Consider the following 26,111-nt stretch of genomic DNA (forward strand, 5'->3'; position numbering starts at 1 on the left):
ATCATGCGCAGGGAAAACTAAGCCCATTTCAAATTGTAGGAGCAGGGAAAAATCTCAGGGTCACAGAAAAACCTCTTCAATTGGGGTCACAAGGTTCGAGTTCTGGTCCTGCCACTTGCCAGCATCATAACATGTTTTAGACCTGGAAGAGTCTTCAGAAATGATCTCATCCAACTCATTACTTCAGATGAGGAAAATATTAGCTATTCCCTATTAGTAAGTCACTTAACCTCCACTGCAATGCCCTGGGCAATTCTCTAAAATGAGAGGTCCTAGAAGTACCAACGCCAAATGGTTCCACACAAGAAGTTCCCTGCACCAATAAAATCACAGGGCCGGAACCTTCTCTTCTTCACTCTCCTACCTCAAAAAGCAATATTACCTCTTAGCTATTTCTGCTCTCTGAGCCTCTTATGTAAAAGAAAAGGATTAGAATCGCTGATTTCCAAAGTCTCATCCAGTTCTAACATTCTGTAGCTCTGGTTGAAGGAGAAAGATAGCACAGGGCATGGGACTTTGGGACTGGTAGTCTGCCCTACGTTGGTGCCCTCAATACAAGGGACTTGTCATAGTACTGTGACATGGAAAAGAGCTCTGGTTCTTGAGTGAGAAGACCTGGCTTCAAATCCTTCCTATGACACTCAATGTTTGTGGAATCCTGGACCAATCTCCGAGTATCGGTTTTCTCGTTTGTAATATTGTAGGGTGAAGAGAGAGACTCAGTATTTCTGAGGTCAGAGGTTTCCCAGCATTATAGGATCTGTGATCCAATAAGGAAAGGGAGGAAGAGATCGGGCATACTTATATTTATTTTATTCTTTTCTTTTGCCCCCAATTATGTATAATAATAGTTTCCAACATTTGGAAAATAATTTTGAGTCTCCAATTCTCTCCCACCTCCACCCCAGGCAAGATGGTTATTTATATTCATTAAAGGTCAAATTCCACAGTTTTTAGGAACTGTCTCTGGGATCCCCTGTATGTCAGGTTGACTGGCCTGCTCTGCTCCGCTTCTTAACTGTCATCCACTCCCCTTCTCACTCCACATCCTCCCTGTCACACAGTTGTTCCAGGCTTGGGTTTCCTTTTCAGAGGAGGAACACTCTAATAATGGCAGAAGAGAGAACTCATGGGAGTCCTCTGGTTTATCCTCAGCAGCTGGGATCCTCTCATCTGATTTGCTGGAACCTCAACCTTCTCTGACACCTGCTTACTCCCCCCACCCCACTATGTACTCTATGATCCAGTGATGCTGGCATTGCACGGTTCCTCACACAAGACACTCCATCTCCAGATCCCAGCATTTTCACTCGCTGTCCCCAATGCCTGATGTACTCTCCCTCTTCCTCTCCACTTTCTGGCTTCCTCGACTTCCTTCAAATCCTAGCTAAAATTCCTCCTTCTTCATAAAATTTTCCTAATCCCTCTTAATGCCAATGCCTTAACTCTGTGATGATTTCTGATTTATCCTGTACATATCCTATTGGTACATTGTTGTTGTTCAGTAGTTTCAGTCATGTCTGACTCTTCATGACCACATTTGCAGTTTTCTTAGCAGAAATCACTAGAGTGATTTGCCATTTCCTTCTCCAGCTCATTTAACAAATGAGAAAACTGAGGCATATGGGGGAAGTGACTTGCCCAGAGTCATACAGTTAATACAGGTCTGAGGTTAGATTTGAATTCAGGTCTTCCTGATTCCAGGTCTGGCACTCTATCCACCATGCCATCTAGCTGCCCTCTTTGTACATAATTGTTTATATGATGTCTCTCCCATTAGACTGTGAGCTTCTTGAGAACAGGGAAACTGTCTTTTACCTTTCTTAAAATCTACAGTGCTTAGCATAGTTCCTGGCGCACAGTAGGCCCTTGATAAATGCTTATTGATGAGCTGACTTCCCATGGTCACCCTTAAGGTCCTTTCACAAACTGAATGAATTTCCTCTCTGCTTAGCTTTGCAGCTCCTAGACAGAGCTCTAGAGGTGCAGAAGAATTGTGGGGGAGTAAAGAGAGAAGGACTCTTCCGGGAATCTGGAGGCAGAGAAAGTGGGAGGTCGGAAGCACAATTACTTTCTCCCCAGGAGGGAACTGCAAAAGGGGAAAAGATGCCTCCTGGGAGGCCCTTTCTGGGAACAGTAACCTGACCTGGGATTTATGAGAAATCTAGATGCCCATAATGAATTGTTGGGAGTGGAAGGAAGAATCTTGGTTCCCAGACAGCCCATTGTGTCAGCCCAAGCTTCCCATCTCCTGGGGTGATTTTTTTAAAAAATAGGTTTTTAATTAATACCTTTTGGTTTCACATCACCTAAATCTCCTTCTGTATCCCTCTCAGCCCCACTCCCAGAAAGCCATCTGTTATAATAAATCCCTTTTTTAGAAAGATAAAGAGGAAAAAATTCAGCAAAACTGATCAATACATTGAAAATATCTGATATAGGCGATAGCCCTCCCCTGTGGACTCCCCAGCCTTTGCAAAGGAGTAGGGAGAGACATCTCAGAATTGAGATTACTGGGAGATTGAACTAGCCTCCTCCACCACAAGAGACAGGAGATAGAATGAGAAGCTGATTTTCTATAATCAATTCTCTCCTTATAAATATAAACTATGTAATAGCTGAATCTCTGAGCTAGAAGGTATTTGGGTTGTAGGGGTTCTGTCCCTTCCTCCAGGCAGGATCATAAGAAGCCTATCTATTGCTAATAGTTCTGACTTCTAATTCAAAGTCCTTTATTGCTATCTTTTGTTGTTAAATAAATTGAAAAGCACTTATTCAGTTTCTACTATGTGGCAAGCACCTGACAGAAAAAAAGAAAAAGGAAGAAAGAGAAAGAAACAGTTTCAGCCATCAGGAGGTTTACTTTCTTTCTTCTGTTTGCAACTTATCTTTCTTTCTTCCTCCAGTCAGAGAGCCATCCCGCATGATAGAATAGCAACAAATAGAAAAGGGGGAAGAAACAATTTAAAACTAGCTGACATATTGATCATTAATTGTAATCCCATTAAAAAAAAACATACCTTTCATCTTAGAATCAATACTGTACATTGGTTTCAAGACAAAAGAGTCATAAGGGCTAGGCAAAGGGGGTTAAGGGCCCAGGGTCACACAGCTAGGAAGTGTCTGAGGTCAAATTTGAATTCAGGACCTCCTGTCTCTAGGCCTGGCTCTCAATCCACTGAGTCACCCAGCTGACCCCCTCCTTTTTTTTTTTTTGTAATCCCATTTTTAAAGACCTCCCTACCATCTTCCTCTTGAAAGAGATCAATTGCATTGCTTTCCTGGTTCAGTCCCTTCCCAGGTTTATCCTGGAAGCTTCTGGGTCCGTCTTACAACCATTTCCTTGGCTTGGTCACTTGTCCCACCTTTTATAGATCATTCTAAAGAGCAGGAAGGATAAGGGCAGGATAGAACTGAGATGAAGGGCTGAAGGGCTCCTTTACAGATTCTCTGGCTTAATATTCTGATTTTACAGATAAGGGACTGAAGTGCTTTCCTCTCTAAAGTCCCCATCATCGTTCTAAATCTTAAGTGAATCTATTTAAGTACCACTCTCCCTTCCATTAGAATATAAGTGCATAGGCTGCATTTGGCTTTCAGTCCCCTGCCCATAGCACAGGGCCCGACACATAGTCAATACGTCATAGATGCTCAGAGTTACAATTTAAGGAGGTGGTATCTTGGCCGCCAATAGTCTTGGAGATGAAGGTGGTTAGGTTGGAAGGAGAGGGTGTGCAGTCAGTTAGCAGGCGGATTAGCAAAGGGAAGGCCTTTTCTACTTTTAGGACAATTGCCCCCACACTTCCTGGGGCTCACCCCCATCTCTGATGACGTCCAAGGCTCAGTATCCCTAGAAACACCAGCGCTGGCCTGAGGCATCCAGCCCCAGGGAGAAGGACGTCAGGCTCCAAGCCCAGCCTTGATGGGGAGAGGCTAAGCAGCCACATGCTTTTCAGAGGGTACCTCCCCTTGCATACCCTATTCTAAACAGCTTTCAGCCAGACAAGGAGCTCACGCGTGAATGCCAGCCAGTGCCAACGCCCAGTGTCGTTCCTTTGGGAGGGGAGGGAATTCCAAGCAACTTTGTTGGGGAGAGCCCTGACGGTACACAGAGGATTTCGTTCTTCCATCACATTCTGGGATATGTGACCCAGAGGGAGGTGGGGGCAGGCGAGAAACAGGAGTGTCTGTGGGAGGGTCTCAGAGAGCCCAATATAGAGAGATACCAAGTTGGCCAAGGTCAAAGAATGTTCTGTATGTTTAGAGGGGAGGAGAGGGGAGGCAAAGCCCCAAAATAGTCAATTAGGAATTTTAATTGCATGTTTTGCACTCGCCTCTCCCATCCTCCTCAAGTCTTCTCCCCTCCCGCCCCCCTCCTCTCAGTCCTTCCCCTCTCTCTCTGCCCCTGTGTGTGAGGGGAGACTTGTTCAGTGTGCTCTCAGAACGCACGAGAACAAACAGCCAGTACTTTGTTTGCTGTGGATGGGCTGACATTTCTGGGCAAGGCCAAAAATGCAGCAGTCTCATTCTGGACTTTCTGTCGCCCTGTCCTGGCTGGGCTGGGAGGGTAGGGGAGGGGTTCTCTTCGCTCAGTGAAGCAGATACCCTGGCCTCGCCCCGTCCCCTCCTCTTCTCCCCTAGACCCAGAGCCATTTCAATCAGCATTAAAAAAAAAAAAAAACTGGGAAGAAGAACGGGTTCCCCTTTGCCCGAGCTAATTTGGAGTTGGGGGCGTGGAGGAGTGTACAAGAGGGGTGGAAAGAATTACTTCGAGCAAGGGCAGCCCAAGTCTTGGCCCTCTTGTGGCTGTAGCCCTTCTGAGCTGTCTCTACTCCTCAGTCCATTCATTTCTGTTGATTCTTTCCACAACTGCCTTATTTTCCTCCATAGGATTCTTTAGGGGAACTCATTCAAACAAAATCTGACTAAACAAAAATGTATTAAGTACCTACTATGTGCTAGATACAGTGAAGCAAGGGGGATATAAAGATAAAAAAGGGTTTCCACCCTCTAGGAGATTGAAGAGCAGAGAGAATGGAGCAATATGGGCAAAGAGAAACAAATGCAAATAAATACAAAGTAGGAGCCTAGGTCTAGAGCTGGAAGGGAACTAGAAGGTCATCTACTCCAGGCCCTTCATTTGACAGATGAGGAAATTGAGATCTAGAGGTGACTTTCCCAAACTTTCCCATAGGTTACAAGTCACAGATCTAAGATCCGAACCATTTCTTGTGCCTCTGAGTTCAGTGTTCTTTTCACTGTACCAGGATAATGGAGTCATCAGGGGAACCTCTTGAGCTACTAGACTGGACCCTCTGGGGAACATCCTAAGGAGCAAAACTAGGGGATGGACTTTTTTCCTGGCCCCTTTCCACAGACCTCTAAAGGGCCCCTTTGCTCCCATTTCAGTGGGTCCTTATAATGACCCACGACTGGATGGGGAGGGTACAATATCTTCCTCCCAGCCCCTTGGCCTCCCAACCTAGGAGTCATCCTAGACTCCTCACTATCTCTTACTCCCATATCCAAACTGTCATCAAAGCCTGGCAACATCTCTCAGATCTGTGCCCTTCTCACCTCCAGCCTGGATTATTGTAATAGCCTGCTGCTGGACAGTTTCTCTGCCTTATGTTTCTCCCCACTTCAATCCATCCTCCATTTAGCCACTGAAGTGATTTCCTTAAAATTCAAGTCTGATCATGTCACACATTCTTCTTGCTTAGAAAAATTTCCATGGTTCCCTATTGCCTCCAGAAGCAAATACAAAATGCCCTTTGTAGCCCCCTCCTACCTTTCCAGTTTTCTTACATTTTCCTCCCCAATATACTCTAATCCAGAGACACTGACCTGCTGGCTCTTCCACAAAATAGACACTTCGTCTCTCAGCTCCAGGTATTCTTTCTGGCTGTCTCCCCAGATCTGAAATGCTCTCCCTTCTCCTCTTTACTTACCTCCAGGTTTCCTTTAAGTCTCAACTAAAATCCCACTTCCTGCAGGAACCCAACCCCTTTTAATTCAAGGGCTTTCCTTCTGTTATTCATTTTCTATTTATCCTTTCTACAGTTTGCTTTGTATATATTTGTTGGCATGTCGTTTTCCCTATTAGATTGTAAGATCCTTGAAGGAAGGTACCATCTTTGGCTTCCTTTTGTAACTCTAGCACTTAGCACAGTGCCTGATATATATATAATAGTCACTTAATAAATGTTTGTTATGTTGAATCAAATTTGAGTTTTTGCAACATTTTTACCAAATAGTGAATTCTTATACCCAAAATATAATAAAAGGAGGAATCAGGAAAGTTCTATTATATTTCTGTATGTGTATGTATATGTAAATATATAATATACATGATGACATACAAACACTATAATATACATATACAGTCATCCTCCCAGTTAGAATAAGAATAGAGATTATTTCATTCTTTGTATTTGTATCCCCAGCACATATCACTATACCTGGAAAATAGTAGGTGATTAATAAATGCTTATTAATTGATGGATTTGTAGAAGGTGGCACTTGAGCTGGTCCTGAGTTCATAGTAGATTTGATAGGACTTTGAAAAGACTAAAGCACTATATTAATGGAAGAGGCTGGAGAACAGAAGGAACTCTGGACCATCTCTGCCTACAATTTGCTGTGTGACCTTAAATAAGTCCCTTCCTCCTCTCTGGACCTAATTTCCTCATGTGTAAAATGAAGAAATCAGATCAGAGCTTCTTACCCTTTTGTGTAGGTCATGGATGCATGTGTTAGCCTGATGAAGCCTGTAAAGCTCTTCTCAGAATGTTTTGAATGTACAAAATAAATAGGATTATAAAGGAAATCTATCTTATTAAAATACAGCTTTCAAAATATATTCAAGTGAAAGCATTTATATAGAGTTCATTATGTGCCAGACCCTGTACTAAGCACATTTTTACAAATATTATCTCATTTGATCTTTACAGCAACTCTTCAAGGTAGGTACTATTATTATCCCAATTTTGTAATTGCTGAAAATGAGGCAAAAAGAGGTTAAGTAATAATGATAATAGCTAATATTTATATAGTACTTATTTTGTGCCAGGTACTGTACTAAGCACTTTACAATTATCTCATTTGATACACCAACTCTGTGAGGTAAGTGCTATTATTATCCTCATTTTACTGATAAGGAAATTGAGGCAAACTATGGGTTAAATGGCTTACCTGGGGTCAGGCAGTGAGTCTTAGGCTAAATTTGAACTCAGATCTTCCTGACTCTAGAACCATTACTCTATCCACTGTTCATAGACTCCAGTTCTAGATTCCAGGTGATCTTTAGGTCCTTTCTAGCTCTAATATTCTATTATATTAAGGCTGCTTTTAGCAACAATGGTGCTTAGGGAGAGAAAAGAAAGGAGTGTGTGTGCTCCAGGCAGGGAATGATGCCCAAGGCTTAGACCTGGACCTGGACCTTCTCTCTTAGCCAAGAGGAAGCAGCCAAAGAAGTCATAAAACCATGGGCTGAACCCAAATCCCCAATGTGTTTTTCATTAGCCTGTGTTAGTGACCCACCCTAGCAATCCCTGCCAGGCGATTTTCAATGAGAATTCAACCTTCTCCTTTGAGCTGAGGTGCTTGTGTGGCTGCTAGAAAGCTCAGGCTGGCCTATCATTCCACTGGCTCCAGGAACTTGGATCCTGGGAAAGGAAGAATGTTAGATTTGAAATAAATTTTAAAGATGATTGAATTCAGTTCTGTAGATGAGGAAACTGAGTCCTGGAAAGATGAAGTGATCTGGATTGATCTGGATTATACATATATTATCATACTGTAGCATCCCAAGCATATTCACATCTATGAAATATAAATGACTGTATGATTACTGTGTCTCCAAGCATAAGGTTATACCAATGAGGCTTGTGAATGTAACCTTGAACTGGCCATGTGGCCCTTGGCTAAGACAAACTCATTAACATGCTCGGACTCAATTCCCCTGGAAAGCCCGGTTTGCAATCTACAGGCCCAAAGGTGCAAAGGTGTTCCCTCTACCTTGCCACCCAATCTTAATTGTCTATACTTTGTGATGTGGTTACTACGTACTTGAGAGTACCGCCCAAGCAGGACAGGATTAAATTCAGAGGCAAACCCATGAACTCCTCTTGGCTTTCTCTCCCCTTTCATGGAGCTCCACTTGGCTCCTTAATGACTATGTCTCTCTCTCCTCTTAACCTTCTCCTTCCCTGAGGCTGTAACCATCTCGGCCTGCATTTCCTACCTTAATCTCCTCATCCACCTCGTGTTCCTTTGTACCCATACTTTCCCATCAAAGGGAGTATCATAGGGGTTGCCTTCCCTATTCAAACACTGACTTGTCCGTGTCTTTCATTTCCACCCTGGTTCTCGGTTCCTACCTCTCCTCGGGTCCCATCACAAAGGTGAGCCCCTTCCCTTGTGGGACCCTGCTAGTCAGGGAAGTCCATTAAGGAAAACCCCACACATACAAAACATATTTCCAGATTATTCATTTTTGTAAGTAAACAAACTTATAAAACCAAAAGCCCCAAACATAAACCCACACAAACAATTGAAAAATCCTATGCTTTCATCTGTATTCCCACTCCAACAGTTCTTTCTTTGGAGGTGGAGAGTATCCTTTGTCCCGAGTGCCACAGAATTTGTTTTGGATCATTGTATTGCCAATAATAGCTAAGCCTATTGCAGCTGATGATTCCACAATATTGCTGTTACTGTGCATAATTTCCTACTTCTGCTTATTTCATTCAATGAAGAGATTTTTGAAGGCTTTTCAACAAGTATCAATATTACAAAGGAGTTTCATGAAAGATCAGAATCTCAGAATTAGAAAGACCTCATAGATTATCTAGTCCAATTTGTATCTCAATCAGTCAATTGATAAGTATTTATAGAGTGCCTAGGATGTGCCAGGCACTGTGCTGGAGCTATGAGAATGAAGAGTGAAATAATCTCTACTGGCAAGAAGCATTCTTTCTTTTTTAAAAAATTAGTTAATTTATTGGTTACCTTAAAATCCCCAGCTAACTATCCCTTTCTCCCCTTCCCCCTTTGGCATCATTTGACAAATATAGATATACATATATATGTATACATATATTTATAAAACCATGTTTTGTTTATTTTTATTTATCATTTCTTCCTCTGGAGGTGGACACACAAAAGTCATTCTTCAGACAATATTTCTGTTGCTGTAAAGAATGGTCTCTAGTTTCTGCATGTTTCATTCTTAAATTCATATAGGTCTTTTCATGTTTTTAAAAATTAATCTCTGTCATTTCTTATAGCACAGTTCTATTCCTTCACAATTATATGCCATAACTTGTTTAGTCATTCCCCAACTGATGGGCATTCCTTCAATTCCCAGTTCTTTGCCACCACACGGAACTGCTCTAAATCTTTTAGAGGTTCTTTTCCTTTTTTCCCCTGATCACCTTAGGAAATAAACTTAATATTAGTGATATGGCTAGGTCAAAAGGTATACAGTTTTATAACTCACAACTGTATTTTTTAAGTGAACTAAATCATTACTGACTAGAGAAATACAAATCAAAACAACTCTGAGATATCATCTCATACCCATCAAATTGGCTAAAATGGTAAAAGGGCAAAAATGAGAAATGTTGGAGGGGATATGGAGAAATGGGGACACTGTTGGTGGAACTGCGATCAACCATTTTAGAAAGCATTCATTCTTGTGTAAGAGACAACATCAACAATAACAGGTGGCATTTACTTTGGCATTTAGGTAACATTCTAAGATTTGCAATGGATTTACATTCATTTTCTCATTTAATCCTCATAACAATAGGTGAGGAAACTGAAGCATGATAAGGATTAAGTGATTTGTCCCAAGGTCACACAGTGTGTGTGTGTGTGTGTGTGTGTGTGTGTGTGTGTGTGTGTGTGTTGACTTGTACTCAAATCTTCCTTGCTGGCTGACTATCACCTAACTGGCTAGGGAAATCATCATTAATGCAATCATAATAGCTTATATTTAATAGAGTTTTAAGGTTTGCAAACTGAGAATAAAACAAGTCCATACTTTATAAGTATGGATAAGTATAACCCATACTTTTATAAGCTTACATACTAACAAAGGAGACAGAAACATGCCAAAAGCTGGCATTTGTGTAACACTTTAAGGTTCTCAAAATTCTTTACAGCCATTATCTCATCTAATCCTCACAATAACCCTGGGAGGTAGATGCCACTATTATCCCCATTTTACAGAGAAGGAAACAGAGGCAGAGAGATTGAGACAGTTACTAAGTATGTAAGACAAGACTCAAACTCAGGTCATCCTGAATCCAAATCTGATGCTCCATCCACTAACAAGTACATGTAAAAATATATACACAATAAAGTTAATAAATACAAATATATATGAAATCATTAAATACAAGGTTTAAAATCCAAGGTAGTTTAAAAGGGAGGGCATTAGCAGTGAAAGAAAACAGAGCTTCATGTAGAAAATTGAGCTTGAACTCTATCCTAAAAGAGAGGGATTCTTTGAGGCAGAAGAGAGGAGAGATGATGCACATTGCATCTTTTTTTTTTTTTAATAACATCCACAGCAAGTGATTGATCAACATCTGCCTGGAGACATAAAAGAAGGAGAACTCACAGCTTCTCAGAGCTGATGGCTGGCCTTTTGGACTGCTTTAATTACCAGAAAATTTTTCGTGACATTGTGCCTCAACTTACCTCTGCAATTTCTAGCCATTGATCCTGATTCTAATCTCTGGGGTCAAGTGTAATGAATCTACTCCCTTTTTCATATGACAACACTACAGATACTTGAAGATACCTATCACATCCTCACTAAGTCTTCTCTTCTCCAAGCTAACAATCTCCATTTCCTTCAGATTCCAGTATTGAAGTGAGCGAAAACTCCCCTAAATTATAGCTAGTCATTTCCAGACCCTACTTCACATCTCAGCTAGCCAGGCACTAGGAAACCAGAGCCCTCCATTGCAAGCATCTCATCATTTTCCTGCCTTCCTTTCAACTTTAGTCTTACTGTCCTTGCTGAAGGAATAGTGGTCAAATCAATGTCACCATTGCTTTTAGAAAGACTATGACAGAATGATTGTTCCCATTCATAGGTCTTACAAGTCTTGTATTTTATAAAGCCCCCTTTTAAGAGAGAGATTTAGTCTTATAGTTGGACCAAGGGCAGTGGGTCTACGAGTTCCTTTTGTCTTTCTTCAATTGCAGGGTCAACTTTTTTATGTCATAACACCTGTCTAGAATGCAAAGAAAATCAGGTTAACTTCATCAGGAAGACAAAACCCATCATAAGAGTACAGACAGCAAATAAATTAGATCTAAGGGAAAGCAGTTGCAATTTGACAAGCAGTGATGATAAAGAGGGGAAGAAGCACAAAGAAACTACATTTATCTGGTTCCAGGGTAACGGCAAATTATGTTTGGGCAGGTCATGTGTTAATTAGATTATTGAGCCAGACAAGGTTACAGTCAATTATGATTACATTCAGTTCAGGATAGCAGTAGCCTTCTCTTGCAATCCTGCCATTGACTTCCTGAGAGCATCTGACCTCCAGGGCTCCAAAGTTTCCTAGTTTTGGTCAGCACTGCTTCCATTTCCCATGATTTTCAGTTCCTTCTTCCAGTATAGAGACACTGTAATTCCTGTCATTTTAGATGGGAACTACATTTTTTTTACATTTAATTTTTATATTTTTTTTTCTCAATTACATGTAAACAAAACCTTTTAACATTCCTTAATTTTTTTTAGTTCTGTATTCTTTCCCTCCTTCCCTTCCCTCCCCTTTCTTGAGAAGACAAACAATTTGATACAGATTGTACATGAACAGTCAAGGAAAACATTTCCATTTTAGCCAAGCTCCAAAAAAAATGCAGTTCAAAATACCCAAGGATAATAAAGAAAATGTTTTAAAAGTATACTTCAATCTGCATCTAGATTCCACCGGTTCTTTCTCTAGAGGTGGAGATATTTTTTCATCATAAGCCCTTCAGAATTGTCTTAGACTCAAATTGTATTGCTGAGAATAAGTCATTCACAGTTGATTATCATACAATATTGCTATTTCTGTGTACAGTGTTCTCATTCTGCTCATTTCACTTTGCATTGGTTCACATAGGTCTTCCCAGGTTTTTCTGAAAGCATCCTATTCATTGTTTCTTTAAATAAAACTTCCCCCATATTATGTCAATACAATTTTCAATAATCATTTTCTGACATTTTGCAATCCATGTTCCCTTCTTCCCTCCCACCCTTCCCCCTTCCAAGATGGCAGAAAATATGATATAGGTTGTACATGCATTATTATAAAATTCATATTTCCATGTTCATCATATTGTGGAAGAAAATACATAGCACTTATACTAGAGAGAAATTCATGGCAGAAATAAAGTGAAGAATGGCCTGCTTCCATCTGTATTCGGACTTGGTCAGTTCCTTCTATGGCAGTAGATAGCCTTTTTGGTCATTAATTCCATTGGAGATATCTTGGATCCTTGCATTGCTGTTAATAATAATCATTCAATATTGATGATCATACACTATTGTAGTTCCTGAGTTCAATGCTCTCCTGGTTCTGCTCACTTCACTTTACATCCCTTTATACAAGTCTTTCCAGGTTTTTTTGTGTTTGATCATCTTGTCATTTCTTGTGGCACAATAGTATTCCATTACAAGCATATACCACAACTTACTCAGTCATTCCCCAGTTGATGGATATTCCTTCAGTTTCCTGTCCTTTGTCACCACAAAAAGAGCTGTCCTAAGTACTTTTGTACAAGTAGGTCCTTTTCCCCTATCTTTGATCTCTTTGGGATACAGACCTAGTAGTGGAATTGATGGATCAAAGGGTATGCATGGTTTTATGGCTCTGGCATGATTCTGTAAATGAAAAATATTGGGAGCAAACTTCTAAGAAAAACGGAATTTATTGTAAATATGCATTTTACATAAATACATGGTTTCCAGACTTCCCAGTATCCTGGGAGCTTTGAACTGAGATGGTATTTTTACCTGAACTAGTCCACACAACTCAGTTTAGAAGACATCTGCCAAGAAGGGTCTTTCTTGGCAAGAAAGTTGTTTTTTTTTTCATTTGAAGGCATTGTACCCTCTTGGCAAGAAGGTCTGCCTGGTAGGATTTTTCTTATGAAGGTCAAGTATTTCTCTGAAGACCAGATACCTTCTTGATAAGAAGGTCTGAAGTTTTTCTTGGCAAGAAAGGTAGATCTTGTCAGATCTTGTACCCCTCTGATTCCATATATGGTAATAATGAGGATAGCCAAGGCTATTCTGTAGCTTCAGAGCCAAATGAGATAACAGCCTCAGAAACTCATGGATATATTCTAAGACACAGAAAACATGCACAAATTTCCCTTGGCAAGATATTCTCAAGAAATTCTATTATTAATTTTAAGCCTACTATGATTATTGATCACTGATTCTCAAACAGTTAATTGATGAATAATTGGAATTCTTACTAATTACAAATTATCATTACAATACTGATTATAGAATAGGGTTCCATGTAGAGAATATATTGTCATGTAGCATCGCACAATGGATATAAACTGAAGTTACTTAGATTAACTTTTTACAGTTTCAAATTGCTCTCTAGAATGGTTGTATCAGTACTGCTTGCCACTTCTTATAGCACAATAATCTTCCATCACAGTCATATACCACAACTTGTTCAGCCATTTCCCAATGGATGGGCATCTAAGAATTACATTTGCTTTCAGAGCTGTCTAGAAGCATACAAGTGTAGACCATTATTGATAAGTAGTTTATTCTTCTTTTTTTAAGAAGATCAATGATATCATGGGGTGATGTCTTGACTTGCTTGTGAATTGGATTTAAGTGAGGCAGAGCTACCCAAAGTAGTCAGCCTCATGCTCTCTTTTCCAGAGTCATAAAAGTCCAGTGGCAGGAAAAAATTCAGGATGACTGGTGATGGCCCAGATGACTTTGGCGTCTTTGATGTCTGACAAAGTTCCACTCGTTCCAAGTTCAAATCTGACCTCAAACACTTACTGAATCCTGAGATCACTTAACCTTCTTTATCTCAGTTTCCTCAGCTGTAAAATGAGCTGGAGAAGGAAATGGCAAACCACTACAGTATCTTTGCCAAGAAATCCCAAATGGGATCACAAAGAGTTGGACATGACTGAAATGCCTGGCTAACAATAACAAATGGAAAATCATTACCAAGTATATATAAGGTAATCTTGGTAGAGGAGGCACTAACAGCAAGATCTCACATAGGACAAGGTGCTTGAGATGAGCTTTGGCAGAAATCCTATTATTCAGGGGTGAGGAAGAAGAGCATTCCAGGTAAGAAGCACATGCTGTTTAAAGACATGACAGGAGATGGAAAGTCTTTTATGAGAAAAAGCAAGTAGGCCAGATTTGCAGCAAAATAAAGTTTAGGAAGAGTAATAATTAAGAAGCCCAAGAAAGTTAGGCTGGAACCACATCATGGAAAGCTCTTAAAAAAAAAACAAAACACCAATAAAACCCTTACCATCTGTATTAGAGTCAGTACTAAGTGGAGGCAGTTAGGTGGCTCAGTTGTTAGAGAGCCAGGCCTGGAGATGGGAGGTCCTGGATTCAGATTTGGTCTCAATACTTTCTAGCTGTGTGTCCATGGACAAATCACGTAAGCCTCTTTGCCTAGCCCTTCCAACTCTTCTGCCTTGGAAACAAAACTTAGTATTGATTTTAAGAGAGGTTAAAAAAATTTTTAAAGGCTAAAAAAAAAAAAGAATCAATACTAAGTATCAGTTCCAAGGCAGAAGAGTGGTAAGGGGTAGACAAGAGGGGTTGGGTTAAATGACTTGCCCAGGGTCACACAACTAGGACGTGTTGGAGGCCATATTTGAACCTAGGACCTCTGGTTTTCACACCTGGTTCTTTATCCACTAAGCCACCTAATTGCCTGAGGGCTTTTTAAAAAGACCAAACCAAAAAGTTTGTATTTTATTCAGCCTTGAAACATCTTTTAAAAATTATATATATATATATACATATATATATATGAGAAATCAGAAAAAATGTGAAGAATACGGGCCTAGCAGCATCATATCTTAAAATGTACAATAAAGCAGTGAACATAAAAACAATATGGTACTGGCTAAGAGACAGAAGGGAGGATCAGTGGAATAGACTTGGGGTAAGTGACCTCAGCAAGACAGTGTACTGTCACAAGCCTGGGTCCAGCCCTTCTGGTGGCTCCAGGGGTCCTTGATAGGTGGAACAGTGTAGGCAGAAATGAATGATGGAAGACAGCTGTGTGTATCTATCTGCCCGGGGCAAGGCTATGCATGAAGTGTCTGCTTCACCATGCCCAGGGTTAGCTTTTATTTTTATACCCATTTTCTTGGCACCTAGCTACATTATTCAACATATATGTTTGAATAAACATAATTGGATAAGTGATACATTAACTTTTAACAAATTAACATTCTGAGATCATTCTATACACTTATATTGTAATTATTGATTCTGACAGGATATACAAAGATTTTGCACAAGATAAATGATTTCATCACAGGTGGCTTAATTTTCTCATTAACTTGTGAGGAGCTTGAGCTTACAGACAATCAAGAAAAATCACTTATTATCTTTAATAAAATTAGATAGTCAATCAGAAAGTCTAGAGACAATCAACCATCCTTGTAGCCAAGTGAAGAGATCAAAAGGGGTGCTAGAAACACAATTCAGATTTAATATTAATCTAATCACTTTTCAGAGTTTGTTGCAGAGTTGTCCAAGAAGGGTTTTAGATGGTAAATCAAGTCACTGAGGCATGAAGTACTAAAGCATATTGTACAGGTCTCTCCTTATGAATGATTTATGTACTGGCTTAGGAGAATAAGTTTCAGAACATGGGAGTAATGGCTTTCTGGGCACAGCTTTGTGGGTACAGCTTTTTCTAGGAGTTATATAAGCAAAAAGTAACCCAAAATGGTCTTTTGGGTTTGGTTTTGTTAGTTTGATCTTTTGATGATATTTTGGGGAAATATTGTGCAAGCATTTTGCTCTCATATTACTTTTTCTGAGATTAGGGAGAGGACAATAATCATATCAATTCCATTAGTAGGTGATATTGATGAGAGAAATCATACAGAGGGGGCTGAGTGGATAATTCCATCCTGCCAAGGAGCCACTTTGTGATCTCTTGGCTTCCATATGTGAATTTGTCAAGACATCAAGGCCTGATGGTTCCCAGCAGTGTAAGATAAACCTAAAGATCCCAGCTTTTGGGACCAAAATCTACTATTTGATAAAAACTTCTGGGAAAATTAGAAGACAGTATGGGAGAGATTGGGTTTGGATCAACATCTCATACCCTACACCAAGATAAACTCAGAATGGGTGAATGACTTGAATATAAAGTAGGAAACTATAAGTAAATTAAGTGAACACAGAATAGAATACTTGTCAGATCTTCAGGAAAGGAAAGATTTTTAAGACCAAGCAAGAGTTAGAAAAAATTACAAAATGTAAATAGTTTTGATTACATTAAATTAAATTTTTTTTTGTACAAACAAAACCAATGCAACCAAAATAAGGGAAGCAAAGAATTGGGAAAAAAATCTTCATAAAAAAACCTCTGACAAAGGTCTAATTACTCAAATTTATAAACAGCTAAATCAATTGTACAAAAATTCAGGCCATTCCCCAATTGATAAATGGGCAAGGGGCATGAATAGGCAATTTTCAGATAAAGAAATCAAAACTATTAATAAGAACATGAAAAAGTGTTCTAAAACTCTTATAATCAGAGAAATGCAAATCAAAACAACTCTGAGGTACCACTTCACACCTAACATTGGCTAACATGACAACAAAGGAAAGTAATGAATGTTGGAGGGGATGTGGCAAAATTGGGACATTAATGCATTGCTGGTAGAGTTGTGAATTGATCCAAACATTCTGGAAGGCAATTTGGAACTATGCCCAGAGCGCTAAAAGACATTCTGCCCTTTGATCCAGCCATACCACTGCTGGGTTTATACCACAAAAAAATCATAAGGAAAAAGACTTGTACAAGAATATTCATAGCTGCTCTCTTTGTGGTGGCAAAAGATTGGAAAATGAGGGGATGCCCTTCAATTGGGGAATGGCTGAACAAATTGTGGTATATGTTGGTGATGGAATACTATTGTGCTCAAAGAAATATTGAACTGGAGGAATTCCATGTGAACTGGAACAACCTCAAGAAATTGATGCAGAGTGAAAGGAATAGAACCAGGAGAACATTGTACATAGAGACTGATACACTGTGGTACAATCAAATGTAATGTACTTCTCTATTAGAAGTAATGCAATGATCCAAGACAATTCTGGGGGACTTATGAGAAAGAATGCTAATCACATTCAGAGGAAGAACTGTGGGAGTAGAAACAGAGAAGAAAAACAACTGCTTGATCATATGAGTCAATGGGGATATACTGGGGATGTAGACTCTATACAATCACCTTAGTGCAAATATTAATAATATGAAAATAAGTCTAGATTAATGATACATGTAAAACCCAGTGGAATTGAGCATCGGCTCCAGGAAGGGGGTGAGAGGAGGGGAGGGAAAGAACATGAATCATATAACCATGGAAAACTTTTCTTAATTTATCAATTAAATAAAATAAAAAAAAAGAAATCAGCACCTACTACTTTTCAACTTCTTTGTTTGTTATATTAAAGATTCTAGGTAACTGTCTCTCTCCTATCAACATATTAGATAAGACATCACGTGACATATATATGTCTATATTTATCTATGTATATATAAAACCACATCATGGATGTTTCCATTTTTTAGTTCTTTGTCTGGAAAGTTAATATTCACAGTTAATATCCAAACAATATTTCTGTTACTATATATATGTGTATATATATATATATATATATATATATCTTGGTTCTGCTTATGTTGTTCTTCATAATTTCATGTTGGTCTTTCCATTGTTTTTTTAAATTAACCATGCTTATCATTTTGAAACCTGAAACATTTTGAGCAAGAGAGTGACACAGTAGGCCCTGTGCTCTAGGAATATCACATGGACGGTTCTTCAGAGGCAAGGATTGGAGAGATATTGGAGAACTGTTCCAGAAAGCCTCTCCACCCTTTACCCAAGAAACAGCTTGTTCCCCAGAGTAAGGCAGAAAGAATCCTAGCTAAGCCAAATGGGGAATCAGGTCAGCTGGGAAAATCTCCAATTTCTCCCCATTTATTTTCTATCCTGGCAGGATACCAGAATTTGATTGTCTCTAGGATTTCCTTTTATCAGCTGGCTCCTTTTTTCCCTCTGAAAAGACAGAGGAGGACATGCTGAGCATATCATACCCAAAGGATCCCCAAAGAAGGAGAGGAAAGGATGGGTATCCACATCAGGTTAGAAGTGCAAAATAACTTCCCAACTCTCTTCTCTTTTTCCTATATTCCCCACCCTTCCACTTCTCAGCTCCCCAAAGTAGGAAATTAGTTTCAGTCCTCTATTTCCTAAGGAAAAGATTCTTTGAATTTGTATTTATTCCAACCACAGAGGAATTTCTGGGGCCAGTGGTAGTGGGGTTGGGGAAGGAACATGGGACAGAAGAAATGTAACATATGGGCCTTGCTCTCCAAGAGTTTACATTCTAATTGGAGTGCCAAGACTAACACAATAAGACAGTAAAATAATAAAACAAGGCAGTATGAAATTAAGTGTCACAATGGGTGACATATTATAGACATCAGAGGCTATTAGGAAAGGGCCCAGCTTTTCCATCTATTTCTCAGTCTCTTATCTATTTCTCAACCCAGTCTTAAGAGTCACAAAAAATTATGATGTCCCTTAGTGGGGACACACCAGTGGGCCAAATCCCAGTCTCATATTATAGGATAAATAAGTCTATATAATATATACTTTTGGGATAATTTATGTAGTACTTTGCAAAACTTTGCATATTATTCCATTTGATCTTCATACCAACCCTACAAAGTAAGCATTATTATTATTATCCCCATTTTTTTAGAGAAGGAAACTAAGGATGACAAAGTCATACAGTTGCTAAATGTCTGAAGCAATATTCAAGTTCAGATCTTCCTAACTTCAAGTTCAATGTTCTATCCACCTCGCTGCCTCAGACTGAGTATTTTTAATGGGTTTTAGAAAAGATTTACCACAAAGTTTCTCTTCCCATAACTCATGGCATAATGTATCTATTCTATGGCTGCAGCAGTTAAGGCTGGGGCCTGATTCCAGCAAAATTGAGATATAAGTGGCTTTTTTTCCTTGGGGGAATCTCCAGGAAGTCACATAAAAGGAAAATAAGTATTATCCACAGGAGCTGGGAAATACCTGCATTGGAGATTTCCAAGAAGGAGTAGATAATTTCTATTTGGGATGACTGAAGGGAACTCTTGCTCATAGACAATGAAATGCACAGAATGCCTTTATGTATTCTGTTTGGACTATTTTTAAAAATTCAATTAACTAACATATAGTACCCATTGAGGAGGAGGCAAAGAAGGAAAACAAAACTTTGACCCTGTCCTAAATATATATCTCATTTTTTATCCTGAGTCGATCCCTTGTGGGGCTTCATCACTGGTCCTCTGGAATTGTGATTGACTATTGCTTTTATGAGATTACCATTTCCTTTCAGAGGTTCTCTCTGTTAAAATTGAAATTATCTTGAGGTTGATTTGGGGGTAAGAATATCAGCTCATTGATTAGGCCAGCATCATAACCAATAAAATGACATAAGGCAGTGGTCCTCTCAATAACCAGAGACCCCAAAGCTCCTTTGATAGATTCATGGAGTTTTAGGAGTTCATTATTTAGCTCCTCCCTTAAACATCCCAAGAGATTGCTAATTGGTAAATTGCTAACTAAGAGATGGTCCATCAACTATCTATACCCCAATTCCCTCCAATCCTCTCCAACACCCCTTCCCAATAAGGAGAGCACATACACAGGAAAAGAACCCTTGTCTCCTTCATTAACCAAATTCTGTTAAAAGGAAAGGAGTTCTTTTGGATTCCTAAAGACAAAGAAAATACAAAAAGTATTAGATTGGATGGAATCTCTGACCCAGGCACAGAAACCTCTAATACATAGGAATTGGGATCTTTCTACTTGAAGGCTCTGATATAAGAATTAATACACAGTATATGAAAAATAAGTTCTCACATCTCAAGAGCTGAAGCCTATGCTAAATGCGGTTTCTCTAGATGACACTTTTACTGCCCCAAATTGACTCCAACTTAACTTTAAAAAATAAAAACTAAACCCCTTACTTTCCATCTTAGAATCGATACTGTATATTGGTTCCAAGGTAAAAGAGTGCTAAGGGTTAGGCACTGGGGATCAAGAGACTTGTCCAGGGTCACACAGTTAGAAAAATGAGAAGTTTTGAGCTGGATTCCCTCCTCAGATGAAGGTTCTACAGTTCATTGCTCTAGCCTTTCATCAGAAGAGCAGAGAATAATGAAGAGATGGGATGTCAAGGTTGATATGTTTTGGTTTTTTTAACCCCTTACCTTCTGTCTTAGAAGCAATACTAAGTACTATTTCCAAGGCAGAAGAGCAGGAAGGGCTACGCAATGGAGGTTAACAGAGTAGTCCAGGGTCAATGGCTAGGAAGTGTCTGAGGTCAAATTTGAACCCAGGATCTCTTGCCTGGTTCTCTAACCACTAAGCAACGTAGCTGCACCCCTCAGCTCAACTTTCCAGCCTGGTCACTTCTATTTCCCTTCTTGCACCCTCCACTCCAGGTTCAAACTGATCCTCTTAGCCCCCACAACACCCTCACCACATTTTTCAACACACATATTGTTTCCTCTCTTCTTATCTCCTTCTACCTCTAAAATTCTATGATTATATAAGCGAAGGAGGTCCCTTCTATTCCTGGGACTGCAAAATCCTGCCAAAGTCTTTGTGGGGACATTGTCCTCTTTTGCGGCCTGCCAGAAAGCTTTTTAAATTTAATTTTTACCAAGGAATGAGCTCCAAAAAATGTGGTTTGGGTATATTTATTTGACTTTATAAATAGCTTTTTTGATAAAGAAAAAGGGAATAAGTAAAGATGTAGTTGTTGTTTTTTCTGATATTCACTTTTATATCATGGACCAAACAGGTGGTGTAAGGAATGGACCGCTAGCCAGGCGTATGTAAGGAAGGGAGAAGGAAAGAGGAACAAGGCAGAAGTACATGCAGGCTAATAGGCTCATGTGTAGCCCACCAGGCGAGGGGTGCTGGGGAAGGTCTTCCGCATCGTCATGCATTTTTCCTTGTCAAGGAAGAGCGTATTGGCCTTGACAGCGATATCGTGCTCCAGGCGAGACTTGGTGAGGACCAGAAGCTGCAGGGTGTCTTGTGCCTCACATAGTCGAAGCTTCAGAGTCTGCAAGGTGTCATCGATGGTGAATGTTTCATTCACTAGCCTAGGGCCAGGAGTAAGAGACAGTGAGCAAGCAGGCCGTGTTGGGGTACGAAAGAGCACTGGCTCAGGCCTCCTCTAATCTTGCCTCTGACACCTGTGTGGCCTGGAACATCATTCAACCTCCCTGCATCTTAATTAAGCAACCCCACTGGTAAAATGTAGAGGGGGGTTGACTAGGGTCTCTAAGATCCCTTCCACCTCTAAATCTATGCTCCCAGGTTTCTACCACTCTCCCTGCCCCAGACAAGAGGAAAACAGAATACAGCCAATACTTTGAAGGATTTCAGTTAGATAGTGAGATGAATTCCCCATCATGGATCTTGGTTGGAATGAGGTTGACTAAGGCTGGGAACTCCATCCTTGAAAATGACTAAATAGATGGTAGAGACTTACCTATCTGTAATGATCTGGCCAATCTCTAGCTTGGAGACTGAAGGATGAACAAGATAAAGTCATATTGACTTGGCTTGGCATCCTGGACACAGAGCTCAAAATAAGGAAGACCTAGGTTCAAGGATGTGTGATTTCAGACAAGGCATTTAGTGTCTCAGTGGTTCTGCCTCAGAGTAGTGGAGCAGATGCCAGTCTGTCTTAGTAGAGGGAATTTCCCCATCAGGAGTTTTCTATTACACCAATGACATACAGGACTGATCTCCCCAAAAGGAGATGAGGCTGCTGCTGATGTCAGAACATTTGGGCTGAGGCCAGGTAAAAGAAAGGAAGAAAAGAAGGGAGAGGATCCTGTGGAGTCTTTTCAAAACAAAATGGCTAAATGTGAGAAGAATAGCAGACGTTAGGACCTAGATAATACAAAGAATGGCCAACTGGATAATCTTGACTTTTGACCTCATCTGCCTCAGCCGATGTCCTATCATAATGGACATTGACATGGCAGAAATTCCTCCCCTATATGATTGCCTTTTAAGAATTCCTATGTCTTTGAACAGAACCTATCAGGGATTCTTGAAGCAGGGGCGTTATTTCCTACCCTCTGCTGATCTTGGCTTCCCTCTATTCCCTTATTTCTGGCCTCCCTGCCAAGGGCTGAAAATTACACCTTTGTGTCACCTTTCAAATATACTGCCTTCTCTGTTCTGCTATTGTTCTGCCTCTCCTTGGGATTATTGCAAAGGACTGCTGGAATCTGCTTCCCTTAAATCTCTCTCCATTCCAATTTATCCTCCATTCAGCCATTAAAGTGATTTTCCTAAAATGCAGGGTCTGATCATGGTATTCCTTTTCCTTCTAGAAAACCCCAGTGACTCCCTATTCCCTCCAGGAGCAAATACAAAATGCTCTGTTTGGCATTCAAAGCCCTTCCTAACCTAGCCCCCTTCTACCTTTTCAGTTTTCTTATGTCTTCTTCCCCAACCTACTCTTTTCTCCAGCAACACTGCTCTCTCTCTCTTTCTCTCAATCTCTGTCTCTCTGTCTCTCTGTCTCTGTCTCTCTCTCTCTCTCTCTGTCTCTCTCTCTCGGTCTGTCTCTGTCTGTCTCTCCTCTCTTCTTCAGTCATTCTTTCTGGCTGTCTTCCCAGACCTGAAATGCTCTCCCTCCTCCTCTTCACCTACTCACCCCCAAGCTTCCTTTAAGTACCAATTAAAACCCTACATCCTACAGGAAGCTTCCCCAACCACACTTACTTCCAGGACCTTCCCTCTCTTAATCATTTCCTATTTTCCTGCATATAGCTTGCTTTGTATATAGTTGTTGGTATATTGTTTCTCCCAGTTATATGGTAAGCTCCTTGAAGGCAGGGACTGTCTTCTGCCTCTTTTTGTACCCCCAGCACTTGGCACAATGCTTGGCACATAGTAAAGAACTGTTGACTGAATTTACACTGTGGCAATTGCCCTTGTAGGGAAGGAACTGTAGGCATTTGCCAGTTCTCTCTCTGCAGCCGAACAGGAGTCCACCCATAAACTTAACGAAACGTCCTCTACCCATTTCCTTTTGGCCCAACAGTTGGCAAGCCTCAGAGATAGAGGAGTTCAGCCAACAGCAGCACTTCCTCTGGAACAAATAGCAGATAAACTCTGATAAAATTTCTGTGAAAAAGCTTCTGGCTGGCCGACCCTGGAAATTTTGTCCTAACCATTCCTGTGACCCCCTTTCTCTATTTTCCTGCACAGTAGAGGCAGTGAACTGTTGCCAGCAGGCAATACAGTGGATGGCAGGGAACGGAATTGAGAACATGGGAGGATGGGAGAAAGCTCAGGGAGGGCTGACCATTTTTAATGCCCACAATTTTACTCCTTCCTACATGGGCTTGGTTAAGAAGAGGTGCCCTGAGCACTTATACCCTTAGGATGGCCAAACCTCTGACCCTAATCTGAACATGCCATGGAAGGGGGGAGACTACTGAGGTCAAATCAGACTCTGGTCAAGAGGACCCAGGGAAGTCCTCTCACTCCCAAGCCTTCTGGCTTTCCATTTGGGCAGGTACTCATCACCACTCTAAATGGCAAGACTTTTCCATTTCCCAATGTGAGTAAACTTTTGACAGGAAACAGAAGAAATCTGCTAAGAGTTCTTTCTTCAGGCATCATTCCTATCAGGGCAGCACAGAGTATTTTCTTTCCAAATCTCTATGTGGCCTCATTTATTGCTCTTTAGTTTTGCCTAGACTCCAATTCTCCCTGTTCCTTGGCTCCCTCCTATATTGCCTCATTCCTGCCACTCTTGTTCCTGTCTTGAAACCTACTGCATGGGGAAAAGAAGTACCAGGCACTTGATTTTCTGGGATTTGTGAGCTTATGATCAATCCAGTCTAGAATATGGATGATAGCTCTGAGGATAGGAACCTAGAGTCTACATGGAGAATTCTAATTCTAGTTCTCAGAGGCCTGAGCTCTTTGCCTATCTGACCCTGACGTGGTACTTAGAAGCCCGAGTCCAGATCATAAATCATAGATGACCACAGGTCATAGATGTAGAGTTGGAGGGGACCTGAGAAGATCAAGGTTCAGTGTTCTCTCAGTTTTTTTTTCAGGTGGGTTGCAACTTTCTTTTATTTCTTTTGAAGTTCTTCCATCAATAAAATGAGCCTTTCTTTAGCAGGAAGGGGAGCACACTCAGTGGGAAAATATTTGGATTATTTGAATCACTCACAATTACAAACACTCACATTTTGGGGATTTGAAAATTGCCAGGAGAATCAATTCAGTGGATAGAAGATCCTCTAATCTCAACCTGAAGAATTTCTCTATGTAGTTTCCAGGGACTTACCACCCTTGACAATTAGACACTTGACTTGGGGTTCCCCAAAACTCTAGTAGTACTTTCCCCTTATTAGCACTGGGCCATGCTCCTCTTCCCATATGTATATTGGCATCCCCCTCCATGAAATCAGGTCCCACAGCCAGTCATTGCCACTCACTTGAAATGAGCTATATCTCTGCAGAGTTCCACATTGGGGCGCCGGGTCCTGTGCTCTAGCCTCGTCTGAGCCACCTTCAAAGGACACTCCTTGGCCAGGATGGCCCTCTCCAAAAGCATGATGGTATTCTCAATCTGGAAGATTTCCTGCAACGTCTGGACAACCAACAAAGCCTCATTAGCTGCAGTGGCCTGCCCTCTATCTCCTTTTACTTTTCATCTCTCACCTCTCTTTTGCCCTGGGAATCATGTAGTGGGCAATAAAATCTTCAGGTCTTTTCCCCCACAATAAATTTTACTATTATATGTTTCTTCCACAATTAATTTTCTTAATGTTTTTATTGATATCTTTTTTCCCATTGGTCATTTCTGGATATACCAATTTCCCCACTTTTATCCCTTTTCTCCAAGGGCATCTTCACTTGTAATAAAAGGAAAACCATTAAGCAAAACTAACTGGCACATCACTTCTGTCTGACCACATATGCAACATTTCACAACCATAGGCTTCCACCTTTCCAACAAAAGGTGGGTGGTACATTTCTTCTTTTCCTTACTGGGGCTAAGATTAGTCATTATAATTATCCAACCATTGAACGTTGTTTTATTTTTCTTTTTTGTTTCCATTATTATAATCATTCTATAGTTATTTTTGAAAGAGATGACTAACTTTGACTTGGTTTTCTCCCCTAGGAATAGTTACTCCAAACTTTTGACTTTGAGTCATTCCTCTATTTTAAAACAATATCACAGCTGATAGGAAGGTGATAAAAGGACTCTCTTCTGTTATATGAGACCCTGTGAAAGAGTGAAAGATTCCCTTGCTGTGTGATCCTGGGCAAATCACTTACCCCCAATTGTCTAGCTCTTGCCACTCTTATGCCTTGGAACTGATAATTACTATTAATCCTAAGATAGAAGGTAAGGATTTTTAAAAAAGAGTAAAAGATTCCATGGGGCAATTGCATTCCTCTGTGACCTTTATCCACTAAAAATAAAACAAGATAATAGGCATGAAGGCTCTTTTTTAAAAATATGAAAATACCATACAAATGTGAAGTATTAAAGTAAGAAAGTAAATACTATTTATATTCAAAACAGGAATTGCTTCATCCTATGGTGAAATCCCTTGGCCTGTCCCAGTTAAGACCTGGAAACTTTATAGTCTTTTTTTTTGAACTTTGTTTTTTTTTATTATATTTAATTTGATCATTTCCAAGCATTATTCATTAAAGACATAGATCATTTTCTTTTCCTCCCCCCATCCCCCATAGCTGACGGGTAAATCCAC

The 26,111-nt window shown here is 40.2% G+C and overlaps 1 protein-coding gene across 1 annotated transcript in view; it reads right to left on the reverse strand.

The window, feature by feature from the left end:
* Window positions 1–21,016: 21,016 nt before the first annotated feature.
* Window positions 21,017–26,111, reverse strand: part of TEKT5 (tektin 5) — an 85,080-nt gene continuing 79,985 nt past the window's right edge. Inside the window, exons 6-7 of the mRNA XM_001366669.4 lie at window positions 24,822–24,976; window positions 21,017–21,443 (exon numbers count right to left, since the gene is read on the reverse strand). Coding sequence (XP_001366706.1) covers window positions 21,227–21,443; window positions 24,822–24,976 — 372 coding nt within the window. The 3' untranslated portion in view covers window positions 21,017–21,226. The remainder of the gene's footprint in view (window positions 21,444–24,821; window positions 24,977–26,111) is intronic.

Source organism: Monodelphis domestica, chromosome 7 (assembly GCF_027887165.1).
Source record: "Monodelphis domestica isolate mMonDom1 chromosome 7, mMonDom1.pri, whole genome shotgun sequence".
Taxonomy (NCBI): Eukaryota; Metazoa; Chordata; class Mammalia; order Didelphimorphia; family Didelphidae; genus Monodelphis; species Monodelphis domestica.